At 57.3% G+C, this 22345-nt stretch overlaps 2 protein-coding genes across 10 annotated transcripts in view; one reads left to right on the top strand and one right to left on the bottom strand.

The window, feature by feature from the left end:
- NOS1AP (nitric oxide synthase 1 adaptor protein) overlaps positions 1 to 22328 on the top strand; it is a 30484-nt gene extending 8156 nt beyond the window's left edge. For 2 of the 8 annotated variants that reach the window (XM_046945007.1, XM_046945004.1), the window contains 10 exons: positions 8702 to 8794; positions 9077 to 9135; positions 9845 to 9953; positions 10097 to 10238; positions 11285 to 11442; positions 11632 to 11799; positions 13457 to 13622; positions 14257 to 14406; positions 20969 to 21230; positions 21308 to 22328. In XM_046945007.1, the coding sequence (XP_046800963.1) occupies positions 8702 to 8794; positions 9077 to 9135; positions 9845 to 9953; positions 10097 to 10238; positions 11285 to 11442; positions 11632 to 11799; positions 13457 to 13622; positions 14257 to 14406; positions 20969 to 21230; positions 21308 to 21755 (1755 nt within the window). In that variant the 3' untranslated portion in view covers positions 21756 to 22328. Of the gene's footprint in view, positions 1 to 8701; positions 8795 to 9061; positions 9136 to 9844; positions 9954 to 10096; positions 10239 to 11284; positions 11443 to 11631; positions 11800 to 13456; positions 13623 to 14256; positions 18647 to 20968; positions 21231 to 21307 lie in introns of those variants that run through there. The other 6 variants (XM_046945006.1, XM_046945002.1, XM_046945005.1 and 3 more) reach the window with 5 other exon arrangements.
- On the bottom strand, positions 19041 to 20344 carry SPATA46 (spermatogenesis associated 46). 2 transcript variants are annotated; one of them, XM_422214.8, is made up of 3 exons: positions 20154 to 20344; positions 19845 to 19955; positions 19041 to 19626 (listed from the first exon to the last, which is right to left on the bottom strand). In XM_422214.8, the coding sequence occupies exons 1-3, from the start codon at positions 20257 to 20259 to the stop codon at positions 19154 to 19156; spliced, it is 690 nt and encodes a 229-aa protein (XP_422214.6). In that variant the 5' UTR covers positions 20260 to 20344; the 3' UTR covers positions 19041 to 19153. The 2 variants fall into 2 exon arrangements, with proteins under 2 accessions (XP_422214.6, XP_004943209.3); XM_004943152.5 differs by having other exon boundaries at positions 19845 to 19952.
- Positions 22329 to 22345: the final 17 nt, after the last annotated feature.

Genomic DNA, 22345 nt, shown 5'->3' with positions numbered 1-22345 from the left:
CATAGCCAAGCTTCATTATAGCAAACTGGCAAAGTTTCTGCATTTCAACGAGCTTTCTGAAAGCGGAGTTTTTCATCCCCCGAAAGCCACGGCGCACAGTTGGATTGGTGCGAAAATTGCTGCGTGCGGCCACTCGTTTGCACAGAGCCCACGGTGTAATTTGCAGCTCATTTAATTAGCGTCCTTCTGAGATATACCTGTTAGCACCGTGGCGATTTTCTAAGCGTTAGGCCACTCATCACGTCTCGCTCGCCAAAAGGGAAGAGAGAAGGCGAGCAGTACTGCAGTCTGTGCGGTAACACGGAGCGGTTTGGGGGTGGGCTGCAGGCCCTGTGGGGGGCTGTGTGATGGGCTTGGGCTCAATGGGGGCTGGGAGAGAAGCACAGCACCGGGAGCAGGGTGAGCTGTTAGAGCTAATAGTTTCCTTACGCGCCATTCCTGCGCGTTTGGAAAGGTCCTAACGTTAGGCTTCTTAGGACTGTCTCATTTTCCACGTGAGATCATTCTGCCTTCTGCATCTCAGGGGTTCCAAAACTGCTGCAGGAGCACTGCAGAAAATAAGGTCGGAGGGATGTGCCGAGGTGGGGTTGATTTGGGGCTTCAGCTTGTCCTGACATCTCCCAGCGGGCGCAGCGCAGAGCTGGGCTTGTCCCACTGCTCCAATCCCCAGCAGTCTCTATGACTCATCACACCCATGGCATTGCTTTCGAGATTTACTCCTGGTTTCCTGCAGCATGGAATTTTCCTGTGGGTTTGGGAATAAAGCAGGGCGTTCAGCCTACTGCCACCGTGACAGCTCTGTGCTCCTGGGAGGGCGTTAGGTCTGGCTGCTCCCTTGTGTTGGCTGCTGAAGCCTGCGGAGCGTGGAGCTGGGCAGGGCAGGTGTGGGCAGCCCCCACCTCTGGGCAGGTGTCTGCATGGCAGAGATGCTGTACCTGGCTCCTGCTGTGCAAGTGAGGGCTCTGGGGAGGGAGAGGTTGGGGAAAGCAGAGCAAAGAGCAAAAAAATCTCACAAGGAAGAGGTCAGGATCAAGCACGGCTTTACGTCTGTTTGACGGATGAGAAACTGTGCCTTAGGAAGAGGAAGGGATTTGTCAGGCTTATCCGAGCTGAAATCAATGTTTCAAATGCTGCTCTTGTGCTTCTCTGCTGCTCCTCAGAGGCCAAGGACTGCTCCATTTGGTCTGCTGGCACGTTCCCTGCTGCGTCACCTGCATATAGCTGCACAGAGCTGCAGCCCTGCAGACACCTGCCCTGGGCAGTGCCAGGCAGAGCAGGGCTGTCGGACAAGCTGAACAAACTGAGTGTGGTTCAGCCCCTCTTACTTGAGCCTGGGAGCCTGATGCATATTCTTCTTGCTTCCTTCTAACCTCTTTCCTATCGCTTCATCCAAGTGTGCTATAAAACAGGTGATGTTTCATCGGTTCTACCAGTAGGGATTTCCACAGCACTATGCTGGGAGATAATTTCACCTTCCTGTAGGGCTGCACATCCCCTTTTGTGGGGCTGCACATCCCCTGCACACCTAGGACCCTGCTTTCTGTATGCAGCAGCAGTGTGGCAGTGGAAGCTCAGCTTGCTGTCCTTTCTGCTGGGTGACACTTCTTGATGTCTGATAGCTTTTTTTTTCTTATAGATTTCTGCATCTTATGTATTCAGCTTCTGTTCCTTTCCCTTTGGGAAGCGGCCTGGACGTTGCCATATAAAATCAAGCTGAAATGAGCAGACACCAAGTTCACTTGACCTGGATATCAAATATGCTGTTTTTCTTCCAGACCCGCATAAAAATAAGCCGTGTGCTCTCACTGTTATGGGGTTTATTATGGTGGCGTTCTGTCAGTTTTCTGTCTATTGCTCTTTCACTTTGGAATCCAGTGGTTAGTGGATTGCACCCCCTCGGGCTGGGCTGTACTGTTGTCTTAGATAAGGTGTGTCAAATCGCTCGCAGAGATGGAAATGGAAAGACATTCTTTAAGGTTCTCAGCCAGCCTGATGCCCCTGTGTGGCACACCTCTAATTGTATTGGGATAGCTCAGGATCTCATTTTGCACAGGACTGTTACTGCTGTGTCGAGTTGTGCTGCCGCCCTTTTGGTTGGTATTCAGTCCCATATTGGCTGCGTTCTGACAGCCCAAAAGCTCGAAGCCTTTGTTAACTCAGAGTTCTTTCAAGGATCTGAGTCTATAACTCTTTATAAAACTCTCTGAAGGATGGTATTCAGGCTTGCTGATTTTAAATGTAGAATTTAGTGAATGGTTTTTAATACCTGCATTAGTGATTGCTGAATAGGAGCCAGGAAACAAATGTGTGATATGAATAATTGCCTTTTTTTCTCCAGTTACAGACCAGAAACGTTGTTGAGCACCGTTACCACTTAATGAGACCCACAGGGCTGGCTTGCTTCTGATGCGCTAAGCATTTAATGCTGTTGCTTATTCAGTCTTTATTAATTGTCTGAATTTCGTAATTGCTGATTTAGTTACATTATTACCAGCCTGCTTCCTTTCGGTTTGTCATTGCTGTTCTGCCCAGCCGTTCTCATCTGCTTTCCACGCTGGAGTTGCTCAAGCTTTTTATGCAATTTGGTGCAGTCCAACAGGCAAAGGAATGAATCCTGGCTGTGTCACAACCTGGGCTGCAAACCTTGCTGTGCTCAGACTGCTCCCTGCATCGACACCTCCTTGCAGCACTGCATGGGCAAGTTCCTCTTGCTGCCCCATTTTGTTGCTGGTGCTGAGATGGAGTTGGGATGGGCACCACACTCCAGTGGTTCCAGAGATGCTGCCCGGCAGTCGCCTTGGGGCCTGCCTTGGAAAGCGTGTTGGGAAGGAAGCACAGAGTGCTGCTCTCTTTGAAAGGTGCTCGCCAGGCGTTTCCTGACTCTTCCCATGGCAAGCCTGATGAGGCTGAGTTTCTGCCGAGCCGCCCGGGGCAGCCCGGTGCTGTGAAACGTGCCAACGAGCACAGCCCTGCTCTGCAGAAACCACACCGTGCCTGTGGTCCCTTTGATCCGAGGGCTGCCTGCGGTCAGCCATCTCCAGCACCTCACTGCACGGCTGCGCCAAGATGGCGCCCGCGCGGCCTTCTCCTCACGGCCTCCTCATGGCCGCCTCCTCGCAGGCCGTGCTGCCAGCCCTCGCCCATCGGTTTTAACCCAGGCCTCAGCGCGGCTCTATCCCAACCGGGCACGTTGTCTGCCTTCAACGTGTTCCTGCAGTTTGGAAGAGCTAATGAGCAGCTAATTAAAAATGCCACAAATTCCAGTCAGATATGGGGTTTCCAAAGAATGTGCTGCTGCTGCTGCTGCTTATTTTAGCAAGAGATGATAAACACTAAAACGGGTACGGCTCGTTGCTGGAGTTGGGTCTGCAGGGCTGGACTGAGCTGTGCTACAAGAACAGCGTGTACTGGGGCATCCTGCTGCCTTCCACACTGCCCCTCCACTGTGAATCCCCTACAGTTGCAGTGTGCTCCCTCCTCATTTCCCTGCTCCCAAGGCAGTGGATGCAGTGCCTGTGGCCGTGTAGCCTGCTTGTTTGCAACCAGTCGAACCAGTATCCTGCATGCAGTGGCAGCGGGATGCTCACTCCTGGCCTTGGCTGCTGGTTTGGCTTCTATCAGCTCTGATTTCTCTGAGCTTCCCATGAAACTGCTCAGGTTGAAGGGGTACCCCGGTGTGTTAGCTCGGCTAATGGAACTCGGGAGCAGAAGGGAAGGCAGAGGGAGCTGGTGGGGGCAGCTGTATGGTGGGGAACAGCAAACCGAGCAGGCGGAATTTGTTGTGAAATAGTCATTGTTATTGGGACACCTATTTTGTGTGATAAATGGGTATGCTGCGATCCAGGATCGCTGCAAAGCAGCCGCCCTAACTCTGCTCTGCTGCTGTCGCAACACGGGTATTTTTAGACTGATTCCCATTTATACCCATCAGTACACGCGGCCCTCACAGACGGTTACCAAAATTAAACCTGAAGTTGGATGGGAATATAGGCACTGACCTTGTCAGCACACACCACGATCACAGCTCGCTTCAGATGCACATGTGCTCCGTGGAGCTGCATCTTCCCTTATGTGCAGATCTGCTGGTCTCTGTGGAGGAGCTTTGCCAAGCAGCACCAACCCAAGAACCAGCACCCCATGCATTATGATTCCACCTCCCTCTGGATAAAGCTTGGCCATTGGCAAAACCCAACCCATGCGTGCAGCGGTGGGAGCCCTGCCGAGCGTCCCCTGTGCAGGAGAGCCGTGCAGGATGTTTTTGTGCAGGCAGGCTTCCTGGCACACCCAGACGTGTGTCTGTGTGCGTGGGGGGACGCACGGCGTTCGTCCCCGAGCGCTCTGCAGTGCTGCATGCAGGGACGTGCCCCTGCTCGCTAACGTGATCTGCACGGCGTTGTGCTGCTGGGAGAGCACAGCTGTGCACACAGGGATGGGGCTTGTTGGGGTTGGGTGTGCAGCAGGAATTCTTGGGCTTCTGGAGCTGTGGAGCCTTAATTAAACCCACCCTCAGCTGTTGTTTGGTAATGAGTTAATTGTTCATTAGGAGGTTGTTACCAGACTGGGGAAGGCTTCACAGAGGTACTGTTGCTCTCTCCTTCATGGCCCTGAGCTGGCATTGGGCTGAAGCCTAGCTTGTGTTCTACTGGCTGGGACAGCGACAGCTCGCTGCGTTTCGGTGCTCTTCCATCAAAGAGTTTCCTATCTGGCTGTACCCAGGTAGTGCAGTCTGACTGCAGAGCGTTCCCAGTAATCCTTCCCTTCTGATGGAGGATGCCAGCGGGCACATTTAATTCCGTACCCCTGCAGTTAGATGGGTTGGACTGAAATGAGAGCACTTCTACGCAGGTTAATCTTTTTCAGAGTGTGGGGTGATGCTGAACCTGGTGAGGCCCCTTCTCCCTTCTTTAGCACCCGATCTGCCCAACATAGCGCGTTGGTAGAAGTTTCCTTGCCCTTTTGCTATGGAGGAACAGTGAGATGAGGACGTACAGCACATTTATTTCTAAGGGGGCGGAGATTTTCATGCTTTTCACACATACCCCTCTCACTCAAGGCGTGTACATAATTCTACTCCAAACTGATGAGGTTACATGCGCTCTCTATTAAGTAACATACATCAGTCTGTTCTCAAGAAAGGGCCCTTCTACTACACCGCCAGTAGAAATGTGTTGTGCAGTGATGCATACACCAGCTGGCATTATTTTCCTTCTAAGAGCACGTCTTAGAAGATATTTAAGCAGCAAACGCCGCATGAAGGACAGATGTTGAAAATAGACTCCCACCAACCTGAGGTCAGCGCTAAGACTCTTGCACTCTGATATTTAGAAGAACACATTTCTTTTCTAAATGAGAAGATAAACGTGTTGGTTTGGTTGGTTGGGTTTGGTTTCTTTTTTTTTTTGCTGGGAACTGTAAAATTAAGGGACAGTCTTTATTCACTTGCTTTATAGCTGCTTAGAGCTTACAAGACAGTGTTTTCATGAGTGACACATCTTTGGGTTTTGTCTTGTATGTGCCAAGAATTCAGATAGCTGAACACAACTTGTAGTCTTATGCGTATTTCCAAATCTGGAGTTGTACCCAAGAGGGGTAAGGCAGCCATGCTGAGGGTGCAAAAAACCATTACACCTTCTCTGTAAGGATGCAGCCAGCTAAGGGAGAGGGAAGCTGCAAAACCCTCCTTCATCCTTCCCTGCTGCATGACGAGTCCTGTATCTTTTCTTTATGAAACAGGGGGCTGAGCTTTGTCTGCATGAACTGGAGATGTCCGTAGCAGAGCTTATACTCCTTGTTTACTCAGTGGTAGGAAATGTGGTTTTCCTCCTGCAGTGCCACGAGCACTGCTTTCCCCATGTAGGATCCTGCAGCTCATGGTGATGTGAGGTAGCTGGCACTGGTGCAAGCATGGATGTCAGTGTGCTGCATGCCCACTGCGGGTCCTAGTGGTGCTCCCCAGCTCACTGTATGCAAAAACAACCCTGCTTGTTAGCAGCCCAGGCTCTGCCAGAGGGCAGGGAGAGGAGGCGATAAGGTTGTGTCCCATCCCTGGGCAGGGTGCAAATTATCTTCTGGGTCAGCGCAGGCTGATCCCTGTGCGGGTTGGGATAAAACAAAACCCTGCTCATTTGAACTGTTGCACCACAAGGCAGGAGGACTGGGCAAACCCTGCCCGGTTCTGAGTTCAACCCTTGCAGTCTCTGTGACTCACGTCTCGCTCAGACAACGTACACAACCTGGTGCTTGCTTCGACCCTACATGTAGCTACTGCTCGGGGTGAAATCCGTTTGGTTTGAGGAATCAAAGCCTTGTGAACAGGGCAGAATAAATTGCATACTTTAGTTGTGAGCAGGGCAAAGCGGCTCCCAAATGGCGCTGACGTCCCTACTTGCTCTGCAGAGCTGTGTGTTTGGGCTCTTCTTGCTCTGCTGCTCCTTTCCCCTGGCGCACTCCCTCCCTCCTCATCCTATTTCTACCAACTGGGGGTCTCTTCTCCAGCATCACCCCTGGCCATTGTGCACGTGGACAAGTTTATGTGGGCCGAGGGCAGGTCCAGCTGGGCACCCACTGCAATTGTAGCATGCACTGAATCAGTCAGACCTGCCAGCACTGCGTTGGGGCAGCTTTGGGTGGTGATGTCAGCTCTGCCCTCCTGACCCACACCCCTCCTCCCCCTCCTCCTCTGCACCTTGGACTGACAAGTATGCATCAGACAGAAGGGGAAGCTGAGTTGCTGTTTTACTGCAGTTCTCTTCGTCACTGATTCGTTATTAAATTATGGTTAGTGTCTCATTAGAGAGCCCCAATGGGCATGAGTTCATTAGCGTTTTATTGGTTAGAGCTGTGCTTCGTTACGTGGGAAACGTATCCCAAACAGCGTCTGTGCTCATCAGAGTGTCGTGCTAATGAGCCTGGGCTGGAGTGGATGCAGCACAGTCCTGAAGAGCATGGCTCAGGTTTGCAGGGGAGCTTTGCGCTCGCCTCGGCATCAGGATCAAGGCCTGGATTTATGGGAGCAAATCTGACTGCTCAGCCCTTCGGAGAATTTGCTTTCTTTGCTGCTTCCAGTTCATGCTGGAGCTTTGCCACGAAGGGATTTGGCTGCAGCACGGCCTGGGCAGGATGCTTGCCTCGAGGCGGGCGGGCAGGGGATGAGCCCAGGCAGTGCCCTCACCAGCAGCCCCAATAGGGCGAGGTGCAGGGGAGCCTTCCCCAGCAGCTCCGTACCCATCTGCCCCATAGAGCCCGTGCCAGGGTTTGGTAACACCTTTGCCGAATCCCGCTCTGTCTGCTTTGCTTTCCTGGGGCTGTTACTCACCCAAAGCCCAGACTATAAATAGTCTCTCTAACCCTGGGCTGTTTTTCAGGGCTGTTGTCTCTTCTGAACCCAGATTAATTAGCACTCAGGGTCACCCAGAGCAGCAAACTTTGGCTCCAGCAGCTTGGCGGCGTGGCGCGGTGCTGCTGATCAATGAGGAGCTGTAAGTCGGACTGAGGTGGCTGGGGCTGTGCTCAGTGCTGCATCGCCTCCGCTTGTGAGAGGTGACCCTTGGAAACCAGCTCCGATGGGCTCCTTGCTGAGCGGCTCTGGAGACCCCCTGCTGCACCAGGAGAGGGGGACAGAGCCCTGCAAGCAGCTGGCAGGCAGGGAGGGGATGTGGAATCTGTCTGTAGCCACAGTGGAAGCCTGAGCTTTGATTTCTGCGGCCCATCACTGTGGCTTTGGAGCCTGCCTGCTCCGTGAGCTGGGACGGGCAGAGCTGCATCACCCCGTCGGGTGCTTTTCTGAGTCATCTGCATCCCTCATCCCCATCAGCTGCTTCCAAACGGCTTTGAGGAATTGTATTTTCAGGTCTTTTATCATTGGATCGAGGGTTGGGGCCAGAAACGTTCGCTGCCTGCTGGCTTTGGCTGCCAGAGCTGATGCATCATGCAGTGCTGGAAATGTCACACAGAGCCTCGGCAGGACCCAAGGCAGGGCTCGGCTGCTGCTCCCTTTGCAGCAAGGCTGGCTAATGAGCAAGTTCATTAAATCCCTTTTCCTTGAGTGCAGGATACAGGGATGCCGTGCCACGGGGGCACTGGGTACCAATGTCAGCGGCGGGGAGGTTCTGTGACCCCGCAAAAACCTGCAGCAATAGGAGCAGATGGGTGCTCCATGAGCATGACTGCTGGCCAAGCACCCACTGTCCCCTGGCGCCCTGCAGGAGCACAAGCGTGTGTGCGGTCCTACTCAGGTTTTACCCCCAAACTGCCAGCCATAGCCTCAGCAGAAGGCAGCCCTCACTGATGCTACATGGGACTTTGCTCAGCCTGAATTAACCCCTGACCTGTTCACCCTGCCCAAGCCCTCAGCGCTCGCAGGGCTCTGCATGCAGGACTGGTTGGATGTGGGGGAATCGTGTTCTGTCCCCGCGGCTGGGCTGGAGCTTTGTGTTTAGTCGCTGATCTTTGGAAGTTCCTGGGGTTTATTTCCCATCCAGTGATTTCTAATTGAAGTGGGTAATCGCATTATGCTGTCTCCCCCGGCGAGGTTCACTGAGTCCTTAGCAGTCATCTCTGATTTTACACTGAGCTCCCCCCCACCCCCCCCAGATCTGTGCTTGGCGTGGTGTTCCTCCTCCCAGAGTTCAAGCTGGGGGAGGGGTGGGGGGAATTGCCCCTCAGACCTTCCCAGGAGGACTAACTCGGCCTCTCTCTGCAGTATGAGTTCAAAGCCAAGAACATCAAGAAGAAGAAGGTGAACCTCATCGTGTCGGTGGACGGCGTGAAGGTCATCCTGAAGAAGAAGAAGAAGGTAGGCAGCCCCAGACCGAGGTGGCAGTGCTGGGGACCTGCAGGGCGTGCAGTGAGATGGTTACCCGTGGATTGCTGGGAATCAGGAGACCCCTGGCTGTGCTTTGGGCAGGAAGCACTCTGGCTGCGGGGGGCTTTTTGGCTGCACGCTGGGCAGGTCATCTGCTGGGGCTGTAGGGCAGCAGCAGGGCTACAGCAAGCACTGCCCCAGCACTGCCTCTGCCCCATTCTCAGTCACGAGGGCAGCATCTGACGTACTCATTTTCAGCTTTTTCCCTTGCAGAAAAAAGAATGGGCCTGGGACGAGAACAAAATGCTCGTCATGCACGATCCCATTTACAGGTAAGATCACCTGGGGGATGCTCTGATGTGCCACACCAGCACCCTGCAGCCTGAGCTGAGCCCTGAGCTGTGCAGTGATGGCTGGTGGGTCCATGCTCAGCTGGGAGCAGGCACACTCCTGCAGGAAAACCTCTCCTGAGTTCTGCAGGACAGCCGGGCCGGGTGCCACTAAGCCCCTTTTAATGATCCCAATTAGAGCAATAAAGCTGCACCCTGCTGGGGTAGGGAGAGACCCGACGGCGGGGTGGCTTCACAGGCTGGAGCCAGGCTGGGGCACGGTGGCTGATAGAACTATCCTGCGGTGACCTCAGAGGGCACAGGGCAGCTGCTCTGGCTTGCTGTGCACCCCAAGCATCCACCCAGAGGGCTGGCTGGGGTAGAGGAGACCAGCACCCCAAAAAGGCACAGACGTTTTGCAACCCGGGACCCCCAGCGCTGCCACGGGGGCTGAGCAGAGTAATCCCTGTGCTGTCTTCATGAAGTGTTTGCTGCTGCTGAGTCAGCAGAGGAGTTTTTTTCACCCTAGGTGGAACCACTGCTAAAAAAGACTATCTGCTGGGCTTTATAGGGCCGTGCTGCAGAGGCTGGGCAGCTGTCAGCACCCAGAGCGTGCCCTGCGAGATTCTGGCTGTGGCCTTGCTGGCATCCTGGGTGCTGTGGGTAGTGTGTGTTGGAGGCAATATCCTCCCTTTCCTTTCTGTCCTTGCAGGATATTCTATGTGTCCCATGACTCGCAGGACCTGAAAATCTTCAGCTACATTGCCCGGGATGGGTCTAGCAACGTGTTCAGGTGCAACGTCTTCAAATCCAAGAAGAAGGTGAGGATGCCGGGGGTGGCTGTGCCGGGACCTGGCATCACGATGGCTTGCATTCTGAGCTGCAGTCGCAGTGGCGATGCGCGGAAAGCCGGGCAGCTGCTCACCGTGGGCTGATGCCTGTGCTGCTCTCCCTCCCCCTGCAGAGCCAGGCCATGCGCATCGTGCGGACGGTGGGACAGGCGTTTGAGGTCTGCCACAAGCTGAGCCTGCAGCACACCCAGCAAAATGCAGACGGGCAGGAGGACGGGGACAGCGAGAGGAATGGGGACGATCTGGATGTCCCAGGTACCAGGTTGCCAGGGCGAAAGGGCTGCAGATCATTGCTGACGTGGCTGGCAGACACCATCTGCAGAGCCTCTGTCTCTGTGAAGCTTGCTGCCGGCTGACACCTGCAGGGAACGGATTTGCACGGCAGTCTGTCCTGCAGTGCGGCGGGATCTTGCCCAGCGAGGAGCCTTCGCTAGGTGTTAACCTTCATCCTCACAGACATCCCCCGTGCTGGGAGCCCATTAGCAGCGCTCTGGGCTCGGCTGGGTGCCCGAGTGCTCTCCGCTTCACATGCTGCAAACACTTCCTCGCTGCTGCCAGGAAAGGGGCCAAAGCAGGGACTGTCCCCACATCCCCAGCCTTGTGCCTGATGTTTGGAATTGTAAGAGAGGGGAGCGGGTGGCTGTTCCGCAAGAGCTGGCTTGCACACGTGCAGCCTTCTTGAAGCCCATTTTAGGGGCCCTTTGGGATGTCAGCAGGTCCTGCTGCCTGTCTGCATTCAGATTCCCCACCCCCCACAGGGTGCAGGGTCCTCTGGAGCTGCGTGACCCTGCAGAAGCACTGTCCTGAGGGGCTGCCGCTGGCCTGAGTGGCTCATTGTTTGCTTTTCCTCTGCACAATGTCCTGGCCTCGGTATGCAGCTCCCTTGGGATTTCTGAGCATCCGTCCCTTTTGTTTTCCCATAACCTCTTGTTTACCTTCAGCTTTCTGTGTCTCCCGCTCTCAATGGCCAGCTTCCCCCAAATCCAGGGTTTTTGGCTGCTGGTCCCTGGGTGTGTTCTTCTGTGAGCCCTACCCCTGGAAGCCACAGAAGCACAGCCATGGAAAGATGATGTGCAGATCCCCAACCTGCAGGGATCACGCACAGCATCTGCGGAGCCCTAAGGAGCATTACAAGGGACTCGAGCTTAAATGGGACGTTAATGTGCTTGGGTAGCTCCTGCTGGGGGAAATGCAAGCGAGGAGAGACGGGGCAGCCGAGGATGGGGCTACAGGGAATGATGGGGGGGGGGGGGATGCGGGGTTCCAGTGCTCACCCCCAGCCGTGCCCTGCTGTCCCACAGCCTGCCGCCTCACTGCTGCAGAGCGGGCAGCCACCTCGGCCGAGGAGACCGACATCGATGCTGTGGAGCTGCCACTGCCCGGGGCTGACATCCTCGACTTCAGCCGCGGCGTCACGGACCTGGATGCCGTGGGCAAGGAGGCGAGCGGTGACGCCAAGGTGTGTGGGTCCCTCTGGGGGTCAGGAGGGATTTTGTAGTGTTCCCAGCCCTCACGTCAAGGCCGTCCGCCGCTGCCTTTTGGCTCGGGGTCGGGCTGCGTCTGCAGGGCACCGCACGAAGCTCGGCCACGTGGAAAGAGCAGGGGCGGAGTTGATGGGGTTGCCCTTGTTGACGTTGGTGTGTTGCAGGGCTGCCTCCACCCCGAGGACATCCTGACCGCTTCGCCCAAGATGCTGCTGCCTTCGTCCGCCCCGCTGCCCGACCTGGGCACACCTCTGTCTGCCCACCACCAAATGCAGCTCCTGCAGCAGCTCCTGCAGCAGCAGCAGCAGCAGACACAAGTGGCCGTGGCGCAGGTTTGTCCCATCGCTGTTTCCTGGGGGTGCAACATTGAAGCGTGGGGAGACCCAACATGAGGCATATGGCAAGTGCCACACCGTGGCATTAATCCTGGCCTGCCACAGCCAGCAGCTCACTCTGCGTGAGTATTCCTCGTTCCAGCAGCTCCGGCTCTGCTTGACCAACGACCGTAGCTTTGCTTGTCCCCGACACCTTCCAGAGCTCTCTCCGAATGTTTATCTTTCATAGGATCAATAACATCGGAAAAGAATGCTAAGGTCACCTAGGCCAACCATCTGCCCATCCCCACCATGCCCACTGACCACGTCCCCCTGTGCCACATCTCCTCAGCCCTTGAACACCTCCAGGGACAGTGACCCCCCCACCACCGTGGGCAGGCTGTGCCAATGCATCGCCACTATTTCAGAGAAGAACTTTTCCTAATATCCAACCTGAGCCTCCCCTGGCGCAGCTTATGGCCGTTCAACTGGCCTGAGCAAGCAGCTCCAGAGGACATCTTCTGCTCTGCTTTGGCTTTTCTCCCCAGGCATCAAAAACCAGCAGTGATCCTTCTGCAAGGGTCACAACCTTAGGAAGTGGCTCTCCCTTTGAAAGAGGGACTTGCGTTGCTGGGGGTCCTCCACTCCTGCCCAAGCAGCAGGATGTTGTCCATACAGGCAAAGCCACATCCCTGTGGGACAGAGACTTGTCACCTCTGGTAGTTCCCAATCTTTGTGGATCTGCGGGTCTTTACAGCGCTGATTTCTTTCTCCTCCTACTTCCAGCTTGAAAAAGACCTGAGGTAGTGTGTAGCCATGTCTTGGCCGGCTTGTGGGATGCCAGCCAGTGGCTCATCCTGCTTTCTCCAGGGGCTGACACCCTGCTCTGGAGCTCTGCCCACCTCGGCGTGGTTCTCCTTCCAGAGCTGTCACTTTGCTCCTCTCCAATCCACTCAGCCCGAGCGGTGGTGATTCGGTGTCACACTGATTTATTAATGAAAAAGCGATGTTCTGCTGTGTCAACTGCCTGTTAGCTGACTGAACGCATCACATCAACATCTCTGTTGATGGTACTCGTTGTCTTCTCTCAAGAAGCACCAAGCCACTTTGTCTCTGAACATGGTGACTGGCACAGGCTTAATTCTTTACAAACAAACCAGTAGCTGCGCTGCGTCGGCCAGGATCTGTGTCAAACTGCTGGGTCTGTAGCTGCAGGCACCATTCTGTAATTATCCTTGCCTGTAATTAGCTGGAGATGAAATATCATTTAGCTCCCTCGCTGACCGGAGAGACTTGCTTTTTTAAGGTGTTTCCAGATACCTTTCCCTCGGCTTATGGCCAAGGGTCCCTCCGAGTGATGTCCATAGGGACCGGGCTGGTGGCACAAGGCACTGCCCCTCTGCCAGCTGAGACGTGTGGGCTCTGCTGGCTGCTTCCCTGCAGCACCTGAGCACCACCCCGAGCCCTGCTGCAGGCTCCTGTGATGCAGAGGGGAAGGACTTTTTTTCCAGGCTGATGCTGTCAGCACAGAGATTGCGCACCTGCATAGCATTTAATTGCAATTCCACCACCGCCAGCTGCTGCCTCACCCAGCAGCGCTGTGCAAAGGGCTCCCTTGCATCCCCCACGCTCGCTGAGTGCGCTCTGATGTGACGTTGTGTCTCCTGTCCCACAGGTCCACCTGCTGAAGGACCAGCTGGCTGCGGAGGCAGCGGCACGCCTGGAGGCACAGGCACGTGTGCACCAGCTCCTGCTCCAGAACAAGGACTTGCTGCAGCACATCTCGCTCCTGGTCAAGCAGGTGCAGGAGCTGGAGTTGAAGCTGGCAGGGAACAACACCAGTAAGCGCTCCTGCCCCATTCTCTCACCTCACAGCTAGCGGGGAACCCATAGCACAAGGGGGTGTGTGGTTGGGGACCTTGCTGTGCACCCCGGCTCTGGGGGGACATCGGGCTTGGGGATATGGCACAGCACAGCACCGGTGCCCCTGTGTGAGATGGGGTAGTGGTAGGGTCTGTGGGGAACACGTGGGTGTCGCACCCCATTTTTTGGTGCATTTCTAATGTTTTCTGGGGAGGTGGCAATATTACTGCCCTCCTGGCCTGACCTGTGCATGTGCAGTGGGATGCTCGCACGCAGGATGGAGGGAGGTGTGCGGTGGCCATCACACACGTCCATCAGCTGTATGCCTGCTCTCCCCAGCAGCTGCACGTCTATTTCAGCTCCCTCCTTGCCACGAGAGACCCTCCTTAACCTTCTTCTCCAGTAGATGTGGCCATCGGCTCCCTGAAGGAGCCAGGGGAAGGCAGCTAGCTTTCCATCCCGGCTCTTTGCAGGCCAGCAGCTCCTGGCACGTGCGCCACTGTCATCTGAGCGTTTGAGGCTGTGGGTCCGCAGCCAGCCGTGGTGGCCTTGGGATGCCCGGGAGGGACAGTGTGGCACTGCCTACCTCTCAGCCATGCCCTTCTCTTGCAGCAGGCTCCCAGGACAGCCTGCTGGAGATCACCTTCCGCTCCAGCGTCCTCCCCGTGCTCTGCGACCCGACCACCCCGCAGCCCGAGGACACCCACCTGCCGCAGCTGGGCCCCGGTTCAGGCTTCCCCGGTGCCCTGGGCAGCCCCATAGGTAGGAACGACTGTCTGGTGAAGCTGGAGTGCTACCACTTCCTGCCGAGCTCGGGGTCTCAAGCCCCGGAGCCGGCGCTGGGCAGCCTGGAGCTCCTCAAGTTCCGTGAGTCGGGCATCGCCTCCGAGTACGAGTCCAACACGGACGAGAGCGAGGAGCGTGACTCCTGGTCCCAGGAGGAACCGCCGTGCCTGCTCAACGTCCAGCCCCAGCAGGACCTGGGTGACAGCCTGGAGGATGAGATTGCGGTGTAGGGGATGGCAAGAGGTGGCAAAGAGCAGCCGGGACCCCCAGGGATGGCGGAGGGAGTGTGGGGCTGGTTGGCAGCAGGGGCCAGAGCGAGGCATGGTGCGTGATCCTGCCGTGCTGGCAGCTCCCTCCCTGGCTTGCGCTGTGCCCAGGACCCTGATGCGTGCAGCCCCAGCTTCAGGGAGGTAGACGTGATGGTACTGCAGTGTCTCAGCTGGAGCAGGGGGCAGATCTTCCTTCCCTGCTGCCAGACATCTTGTCCTGAGCTCAGCCAGCCCTCAGCACCCTCAGCTTCATGCCAGGCTTGCATTGCACCCTGGTCCCCATGTCCTCCCAAGCTGTATTTTGAGATCAGAAGCAAGGGAAGCCAGGAGCCCTCAGCAGCATCGTGTCCCTGCAGGGTTCCATGTGCTGCCGGCATTGCTGCCCAGCAACCGTGCTGGGTTAGGAACCACTGCTAGCAGTGTCACTACAAGGGGGAGAAATTAAACTGGGGAAGGTTTTTGCAGGGGGAATGAGAGAGCAGGTATAGGGCAGGGACAGGAGGGACAAAAGAGACAGCATGAATCGGTTTCCTGCATGGTAGAGAAGGTGGGAGTTGAGGCTGGGGCTATCCTATGGGATGAGAGATGGTGCCCCATCAGTGTGGGTGTGTGAGGGGAGAGGAATGCTGGGGAGGAGCTTGGGAAGGTGAGGGGTTAAGAGGAGGTTGCACGGCATGGCCAGGCATGGGCAGCTCCCGGCAGGCACTGGGGTTTGTGGCACTGTGGGGCAGGGCTGGCCCTTGCATGAGGCAGACAGAGGGTACTGGGCACTGCCTGCTCCTCTCCTGGGCTGTGAAGTGGATAGAGAGGCATAAATGGGCATGGAGTGAGAGCCAGGGAGAATAGGGCAGGGAGGAGGAATCCTCCTTCCCTCACTGCCTGGTCCCGGAGCTCTTTGATACAGCTACCAGGTATCAAAGCCTTTCTGGTGCTCTCAAGTCATATTTTCAAGCAATTCCCCGCACCACTGCTACTGCCAGTTCCCTGCTTGGCTTTACAGACAAAACATCCCATTTCCATGTGGTCGCTCGCCCCCAGACCACTGCTGGCAATGGCTGTGCGCGCAGACAGGCATGCACAGCCTCTCCATGGGAAGCAAGGGCTCCTCCTTCCCTAACTTTTGCAGGCACGATGCACGTTCACAGTCCCCAGAAGGAGTTGTTCTGCAGGGTGACTTGATGGCTGTGTAACCCATCACCAGGCTGGGGTAACCCTGCTCTCAGGCAGGGTCTGGATGCACATTGGTTGCTTCAGGGTGCGTGCTGACCCCAGGATGGAGAAGGGGTGCTCTGAACCCCTCTGGAAGGTGATAGCAGTCATGAGGGACTGCAGGGGACTGCCTGGTGCAGGGATCGGTGCCTGTGCTCAGCTGGGGTGGGAGAGGTGGGCACTCTATGAGGGGAGCTGGTGGGTGGCACAGGTGATGGACAACTGTGCATGTGGGCACCTTCGTGTGTCCGATTTTCACTCTTCAGAAAAGTGAATCCAGAACGTCAGGGTCATCAGCCCCTAAGAACAGGGGAACATCAGCCCCTAAGAGGCTGACTGATGTCCTTGAGGGCCTCCAAAGGAGCCAGAGCTTCTCCCTGTTCTGCAGGCACACTTATCAGTTGCCCGCTGCTGCAGCCCCTGAGAACACAGCTGAAGGGGTGCAAACCGGAGCCCCGATGTCCCCTCTGCTCCTCACGGGAACACGGGGAGACAGGATTGGCACGATTGTCTTCCACATCTTCCACCTTCCTGTCCTGCTTCTGCTTTGCTTCGCTGCTTGCCTGCTGCTTTCCCTTTCGCCAGCTGTCTCTGCTTGATCTGCCTGCCTCTAACCCCCTGGCTGCGTATCTCCCAGACTCAAGCTCTTGCTCTACTCCAGTGTTTGGCCCTGCTGTTGAGGAGGGTCCACGGTTTCCTCCTGCTTCGTTCCCCTCGGGGCTGATGAGCAGGGGGTGGGGGAGACCCCAGGGGGAGCGAGGGCTGTGCTGCGCACTGTCCACCCCATGAGGAGGTGGGCACTGCAGGCAGCGGAGCTGTCAGAAGCTAGAGAGTCCTAGTGGGAAGGAAGGCTGTGTCCTCTGATGGATCTTGTGTCAGCACCAAAGGGCACGTGGGGAATGCGGAGGTCAAAGGCAGCCTTGACTGCTGTGACCCTGAGATGGTGGAATTCTTAAGATTCTTAGGCCAGGGAGGGGAGTGAAAAGCCCTCTTTGTGGATCTGCTGGAAGAAGCCTGTGGTTTGTGGCCTTCGAGGGAAGAGGGGGCCAATAAAGCTGACTGATACTCAAGGATCTCCTCCTCCAAGCTCAAGAGTGGTCCATCCCATCGAAGAGAAAGGCAGGCGAAAATGGATGAGCAAGGAGCTCCTGGTCAAACTCAGACCCAGAAAAGAGGCATATAGAGGGGTGGAAGGAAGTACAGACAACCTAGGAGGAATAGAAACGGTGTCTGAGCATCTCAGGATGATGCTAGGAAAGCTAAAGACCAGATGGAATCAAATCTGGCCAGAGATGTCAAAGACAAGAAGGGCTTCTGTATGTTGGTGACGAAAGGAAGAGTGCGGGCTATCTCTGAGCTGGTTAAAGCCTTTGATGCTGTCTTCAAAAGATCCTCATAGACAAGTTCTTGATGTATGAGATAGACGGGCAGACAGTGAGATGGGTTAAAGACTGGCTGAACAGCCAGGCCCAGGTGGTAATCAGCAGTGCAGACTAATTGGAGGCCAGCAGCTCGCAGTGTACCCTGGAGGTCAGGGGTGGTACAGAGCTGTTGAAGCTCTGCATGGGCGATCTGGGGGATGGGGCACACTCAGCAAAACCGCAGCTGACAAACCTGGGAGCATTGGCTGCTGATACACTGAAGGGAGATGCTGCCATCCAGAGGGACCGGAGAGGTGGGCTGGTGGGAACCTCCTGGAGCTGAGCGAGGAGAAGAGCAGAGTCCTGGCCTTGGGAGGAACAAGGCCAGGCATTGGGTCATCCTGAAAAGCAGCTTGACGGAGATGGAGCTGATGGTCCCGGAGGACAGCAAGCTGAGCTGAGGCAGCAGGTTGAGGCAGTGATCCTGCCCTCCTGCTCGGCGCTGGTGAGGCCATGCTGGGAGCACTGTGGGCTCCCCGGAGCAAGAGGCACATGGAGCTCCTGGAGGAGAGACCGGTGAGAGGTCGTGGAAATGGAGAAGGGATGGGAGCACCTCTGCTGAGAAGAGAGGCTGAGGGAGCTGGGACTGTTCCTCCTGAAGAAGACTCAGGGGAATTCATTGGTGTGTTCAGATACCTGAAGGGAGAGGTGCAAAGAGGACGGAGCCAGGTTTTTTTTTTCAGGGGTGCCCAGGGGTAAGACGAGGCAATGGAGACAACTGGAACAGGAAGCGCAGTGTGAATGCTGGGAAGCACTTCTGTGCTGTGAGGGTGGCTGAGCTCTGGCACAGGCTGCCCAGAGAGGCTGCGGGGTCTCTTTCTTGGGGAGTTTCGAACCTGGTGTCCAGGGAAGCCCCCACAGCAGCTCCAGAGGGGGTAGAGCAGGAGCGGGTGCAGCACATCCTGGGTATTTCCTGCAGGCAGGGCTGAGCTTCAGGCTCGTGCTCAGCACAACCAGAGGGAATGGGGAGCTGTGCCCCAGGGCTGACAGGGGTGCTGCAGCCCCCCGAGCCTTGCCAGAGCCAGCTGGGAGCCACCCAGTGCCGTGCTGCACTGCGGCACCACGTGTACGTGTGAGCGGTCCTCCTAACCCAGCGCTGCCTACACAACGCCTCTCTAGCTTCTCACTTTTGTTATGGACCTTGACCGGGGTTTTATAGCTATATTTTTTTTGTCCTTTCTTTTCCTACAACTGTCGTGTTACTAACTGTTGACTCGGTCTATCTGAGAAACCAATCTGTCAATGTAAGTGCACTTAACCCTTGGGTGTTGTCATTAGTTGATTGGCTTTTGCTAAATAAATCTTTCTATTTCTCAAGGCTTTCTGTTGTCTCTTCCTTCTCGCTGACTCTCTCTCTTTCTATATTCCTCCTGCCCTCCACACTCTGCCAGCCTGGGCTGGCAGCCAGCACCAGGGGTGGCACCCCCAGCATTGCACAGATCCTCTTGGAACTGAGCATCCTCCCCTGCGGGACCCCACAGCCCTCAGCCGTGCCTGCCTTGTGGTGCCGACTGCCGGCTGACTGGGAGAGAGGGGTGCCCCAAATGGTGTCGGGGTCATCTCGGGGCTGTCCGACAGCTCGAGCGTGCCTGTGGGCTGCTGGGGCTTGCACGCCGCTCTGCAGAGATGCTAAGACGAGCTTTCCAGGCATCGGGAATTTTTTGGCCACCGGGGAAGGAAAACAGCCTCTTAAAGGACATGGGAAGCATTGTTTCAACAAGGGGCTGTGCCTCCCAGGAGAGCAGCAGGCAGGCTGTGCGTTTATTGTGCAGCAGTGGAGCGATGGAGCAGTGCCCTCCCGCGGCAGCGGCCCAGCTGCTGGGGCTACTCGGGCACCGAGGGGCTCTTGGTCTCCTGTACCTTGTGCTCCTTCTCCAGCAGGTCCTTGAGCTTGTAGTAATACACCTTGCAGCTGTAGCCCTCCTGGGAGCTGCGCTGGACGTGGTTCTTGACTGAGCACAGCGTGGGGAAGATGCGGCAGCATGACATACACTTGTAGCCGTGCTTTGGCACGTGCTGCTGCTGGGAAGCTGCAAGGACGTCCCCGCTGGTGATATTGACCATGTTGCTGGCACTGTCCGGGGCCTCGAGCTCCTCTGAAGAGCAAGAGAAAGAGGCGAGGGCCTCCAAGAGGTTTTTGGGATCCTCAGGTTCCCAAGTGCTACTGAGTGGACTGGAGGGGAGGTGCTGCTGAGAGGCTGCTTTGGTGCAGATGAAGTAGCTGTACGGTGAGCACCAAGGCCTGTAGATGGTGCGGGCAGGGAGCTCACTGCCCGCTGAGGCTGTGGAGCTGCGGTCTGCAGAAGGAAGGGGCAGCAGTGAGTCAGAATCACTGTGTGAGCAATGGCACCCACGGGGATGGGAGCGGTGCTGGAGATCCAGGAGGAGCCCCATCCCCAGCACAGTGTTCAGCAAAGTCCTTCTCTGCCCAGGGCTCTGGCTGGTGGGTTGGTCTGTCTCGCCCTGTGCACTGTGGAGGTGACTGCCTCTGTCACCCCCAGCACTGAGAGCTCACCCGGCAGCCACCTGGAACTGTCCCACGAAGAGCTGTCCTGGCATAGGGGCGGCACTGGGGGCCATGAGCTGGCATAGCTGGAGGCAGCATCCCCAGTTTTCAAGGTTCCTGCTAGGAAGACATAGGGGTGAAAAGCAGCATCGTGCAGAGGCGGGCTGCAACAGCAGGATTCCCCCCTCCCCCCTTCCAATTCCTACAAAGCACCCTCTGCCATAGGGGCTCCTGTTACCCCTCCCCTGCCCATGCAGGCAGGTACACCCAGCCGAACCCCTCCTTGCTCCCCCTCCTGGATGCATCCTGGGTGCTCACCAGGCAGGCTGCACTGATCCCAGGGGGAGGTGGGCTCCAGGTTGCCTCTTCTGGGACCATGGGGCATGGCCTCAATCAAAACAGCTGGCATGAAAAATCCATCCATCACCCTTGTGCAGGTCCTATGCTGAGGCCCCAGAACCCACACTGTGTTGTGATACCTCCAGCTGGCATCGCTAGGGGCTGATGTCACACTCGCACGCGGGACACAGCAGAATGTTTTTGGAACACAAGGTTCTGCCCCCCTCGGGGTCCCTGGGGACCTGATGGCTGAGGTGACGCTTGCTGGCTCCATCCTCAGGGCTGGTGGTGAGCAAGGGGCAAGGTGTGGGGAATCAGCCTATTCGAGCTGAGGCCAGTTGAGCACGGGATGGTGTGGCAATGTGGGATTTTGCACACTCACAGCTCCAGCGACTTGGCCATTGCAAGGTGGGTGAGCAGTAGAAAGTGCCATATTGAGGGCGTAGAGTTCAGAGCCCAGGCGGTGGGTACCCCAGCAAACGAGGGGTCCTGGGGGCGTCCCCTTGCTGTACCCCTTGACAAACCTTCTCTCTCTTTCTTTCCACAATCTGCTTCCCAAGCTGCTTGGTGCCAGGTAAGAGACGTTCTCAGTGTGCTGGTGGCAGCAGTGTGGTGCCCTGAGATTGTTGCTCCCCCGCCACGTCCTCACGGCACGAACAACACAGCCGTGGGGACGCAGAAACGGCCTTAGTGTCCCCAGACGGTGTCCCCGCCGTGCTGCTGGCAGGCAGCCCTGGGATGCTCAGCCCCTGCATCCCACCTCATACCCACTCTCCGCTCCCTTTCCTTTCCAGTGGACCAGAGCATGTTTGAGAACACCGGCGCTGCCACGGTCCCCACCCCACGCTCGCAGCACGTTCCTGCTGGTGCCACGCCACAGCCCTCCCGCCCCGCTGGCAGCCAGCACCTTCGCAACCTGGGCAAGGCTGTGGGGGCCAAGATGAACGACCTCCTGCGCCGCAAGGAGCCGGCCGGACCCCCCGACGTGGGGGTGATGGAGGTGAACACCAGCGCCGGCGCCGCACTGGGCGTGGGGCAGCCAGCGAGAGAGGATGGGTGAGTGTCCCTGCGCTGCACGCCCCATGCCAGAGCCCTTTGGGTTGGAAAGCATCACTGCCTCTCTCTGCTTGCAGGAGCACGGGGCCGGATGCCTTCCCCCGGCTAGACCCCCCGCCTCCCACCACCAAGAAGCGGGCGCCGCGTGCCCTGAAGACCCCGCAGGACATGCTCATTGCTCCTCAGCCGGAGGGCGGCGGCACAGAGGAGCCCCACGAGCCACCTGCGGCGCACGGCGACCGCGCGGAGGAGAGGCCGGGGACGAGGGACCTCTCCCCTGCGGAGCGCCCCGGGGTGCTCAGTACGACCGGCATCCCGGGGCCGAGTGGGGAGCAGCCCACCGCTGCCCTCCCCGTGCCCGACCTCATCCATAAGGGTGGCCTGGAGACCCCGCCTCGCACGGAGAAGCCCCTCCGGGAAGCAGGGCTGGAGCACGAGCTGCCGGGGAGCGCGGGCCGTGCAGAGCCGTGCGCCCCCAGCCGGGAGGCGGAGGGTCCCCATCCTGACCTGCTGTCCTTCGAGTAGCAATGGGCAAAGGGCGCTGAGGGGGCTGGCTCTCCCAGACACCTCTCTCTCTGCCACGTGCTGTTCTTGGGGTCGTTATTTTGGGCACAGGAGAGCCCCAGGGCGGCAGGAGGAACCCCTGACACGGCCTGCGGTGCAGGGATCCTCCACCCCCTACCCCCATCCCTTCTCTCCAGGCGCCCCGGAGGAGCGCAGCCTGACTTCTCATAGCCCCGAGGTGCCCCCCGGCCTGGGGGGCAGCGCAGGGGGGGTTATCCACGCGGGGACCCCGGGCAGGGCAGCGGCCACGGGCAGCCCTTCTGACCCGGAGCTTCCCTCGGCGCAGCGGTGGCTTCGAGAGGGTTACGGTGGGGTTACGGTGGGGTTACGGTGGGGGTGAGGCCGGAGGTGGGGGGGGGGGGGGGGGGGGGGGGGGTCACCGCGTCACCCCCCCCCAGCCGCACACCTGCCTCCCACCCCCGGCCCTGAGGCCACCGGCGCGGGTGGCACCCTCTATTTATGTTGCCTGGGCTGTGTGTGTAGTTTGGGATAAAAGATGCGGATTGCACAATAAAGTTTTTTGTCACCCACCGACACCCGTGCAAACGGCC

The sequence above is a fragment of the Gallus gallus genome, chromosome 8 (genome assembly GCF_016699485.2).
Source record: "Gallus gallus isolate bGalGal1 chromosome 8, bGalGal1.mat.broiler.GRCg7b, whole genome shotgun sequence".
In the NCBI taxonomy this organism is placed as follows: domain Eukaryota; kingdom Metazoa; phylum Chordata; class Aves; order Galliformes; family Phasianidae; genus Gallus; species Gallus gallus.
The sequence above is the reverse complement of the archived record's forward strand: the minus strand, read 5'-3'. Positions and strand labels throughout refer to the sequence as shown.

Excerpts from the sequence above, each read along its gene's own strand:
- SPATA46 (XM_422214.8), bottom strand. The coding sequence starts at position 20,259 with ATGGATGGATTTTTCATGCCAGCTGTTTTGATTGAGGCCATGCCCCAT. Across the intron at positions 19,956-20,153 it reads GGATCAGTGCAGCCTGCCTG|CAGGAACCTTGAAAACTGGG; the intron begins GTGAGCACCCAG and ends ATGTCTTCCTAG. Across the intron at positions 19,627-19,844 it reads CAGTTCCAGGTGGCTGCCGG|ACCGCAGCTCCACAGCCTCA; the intron begins GTGAGCTCTCAG and ends TTCCTTCTGCAG.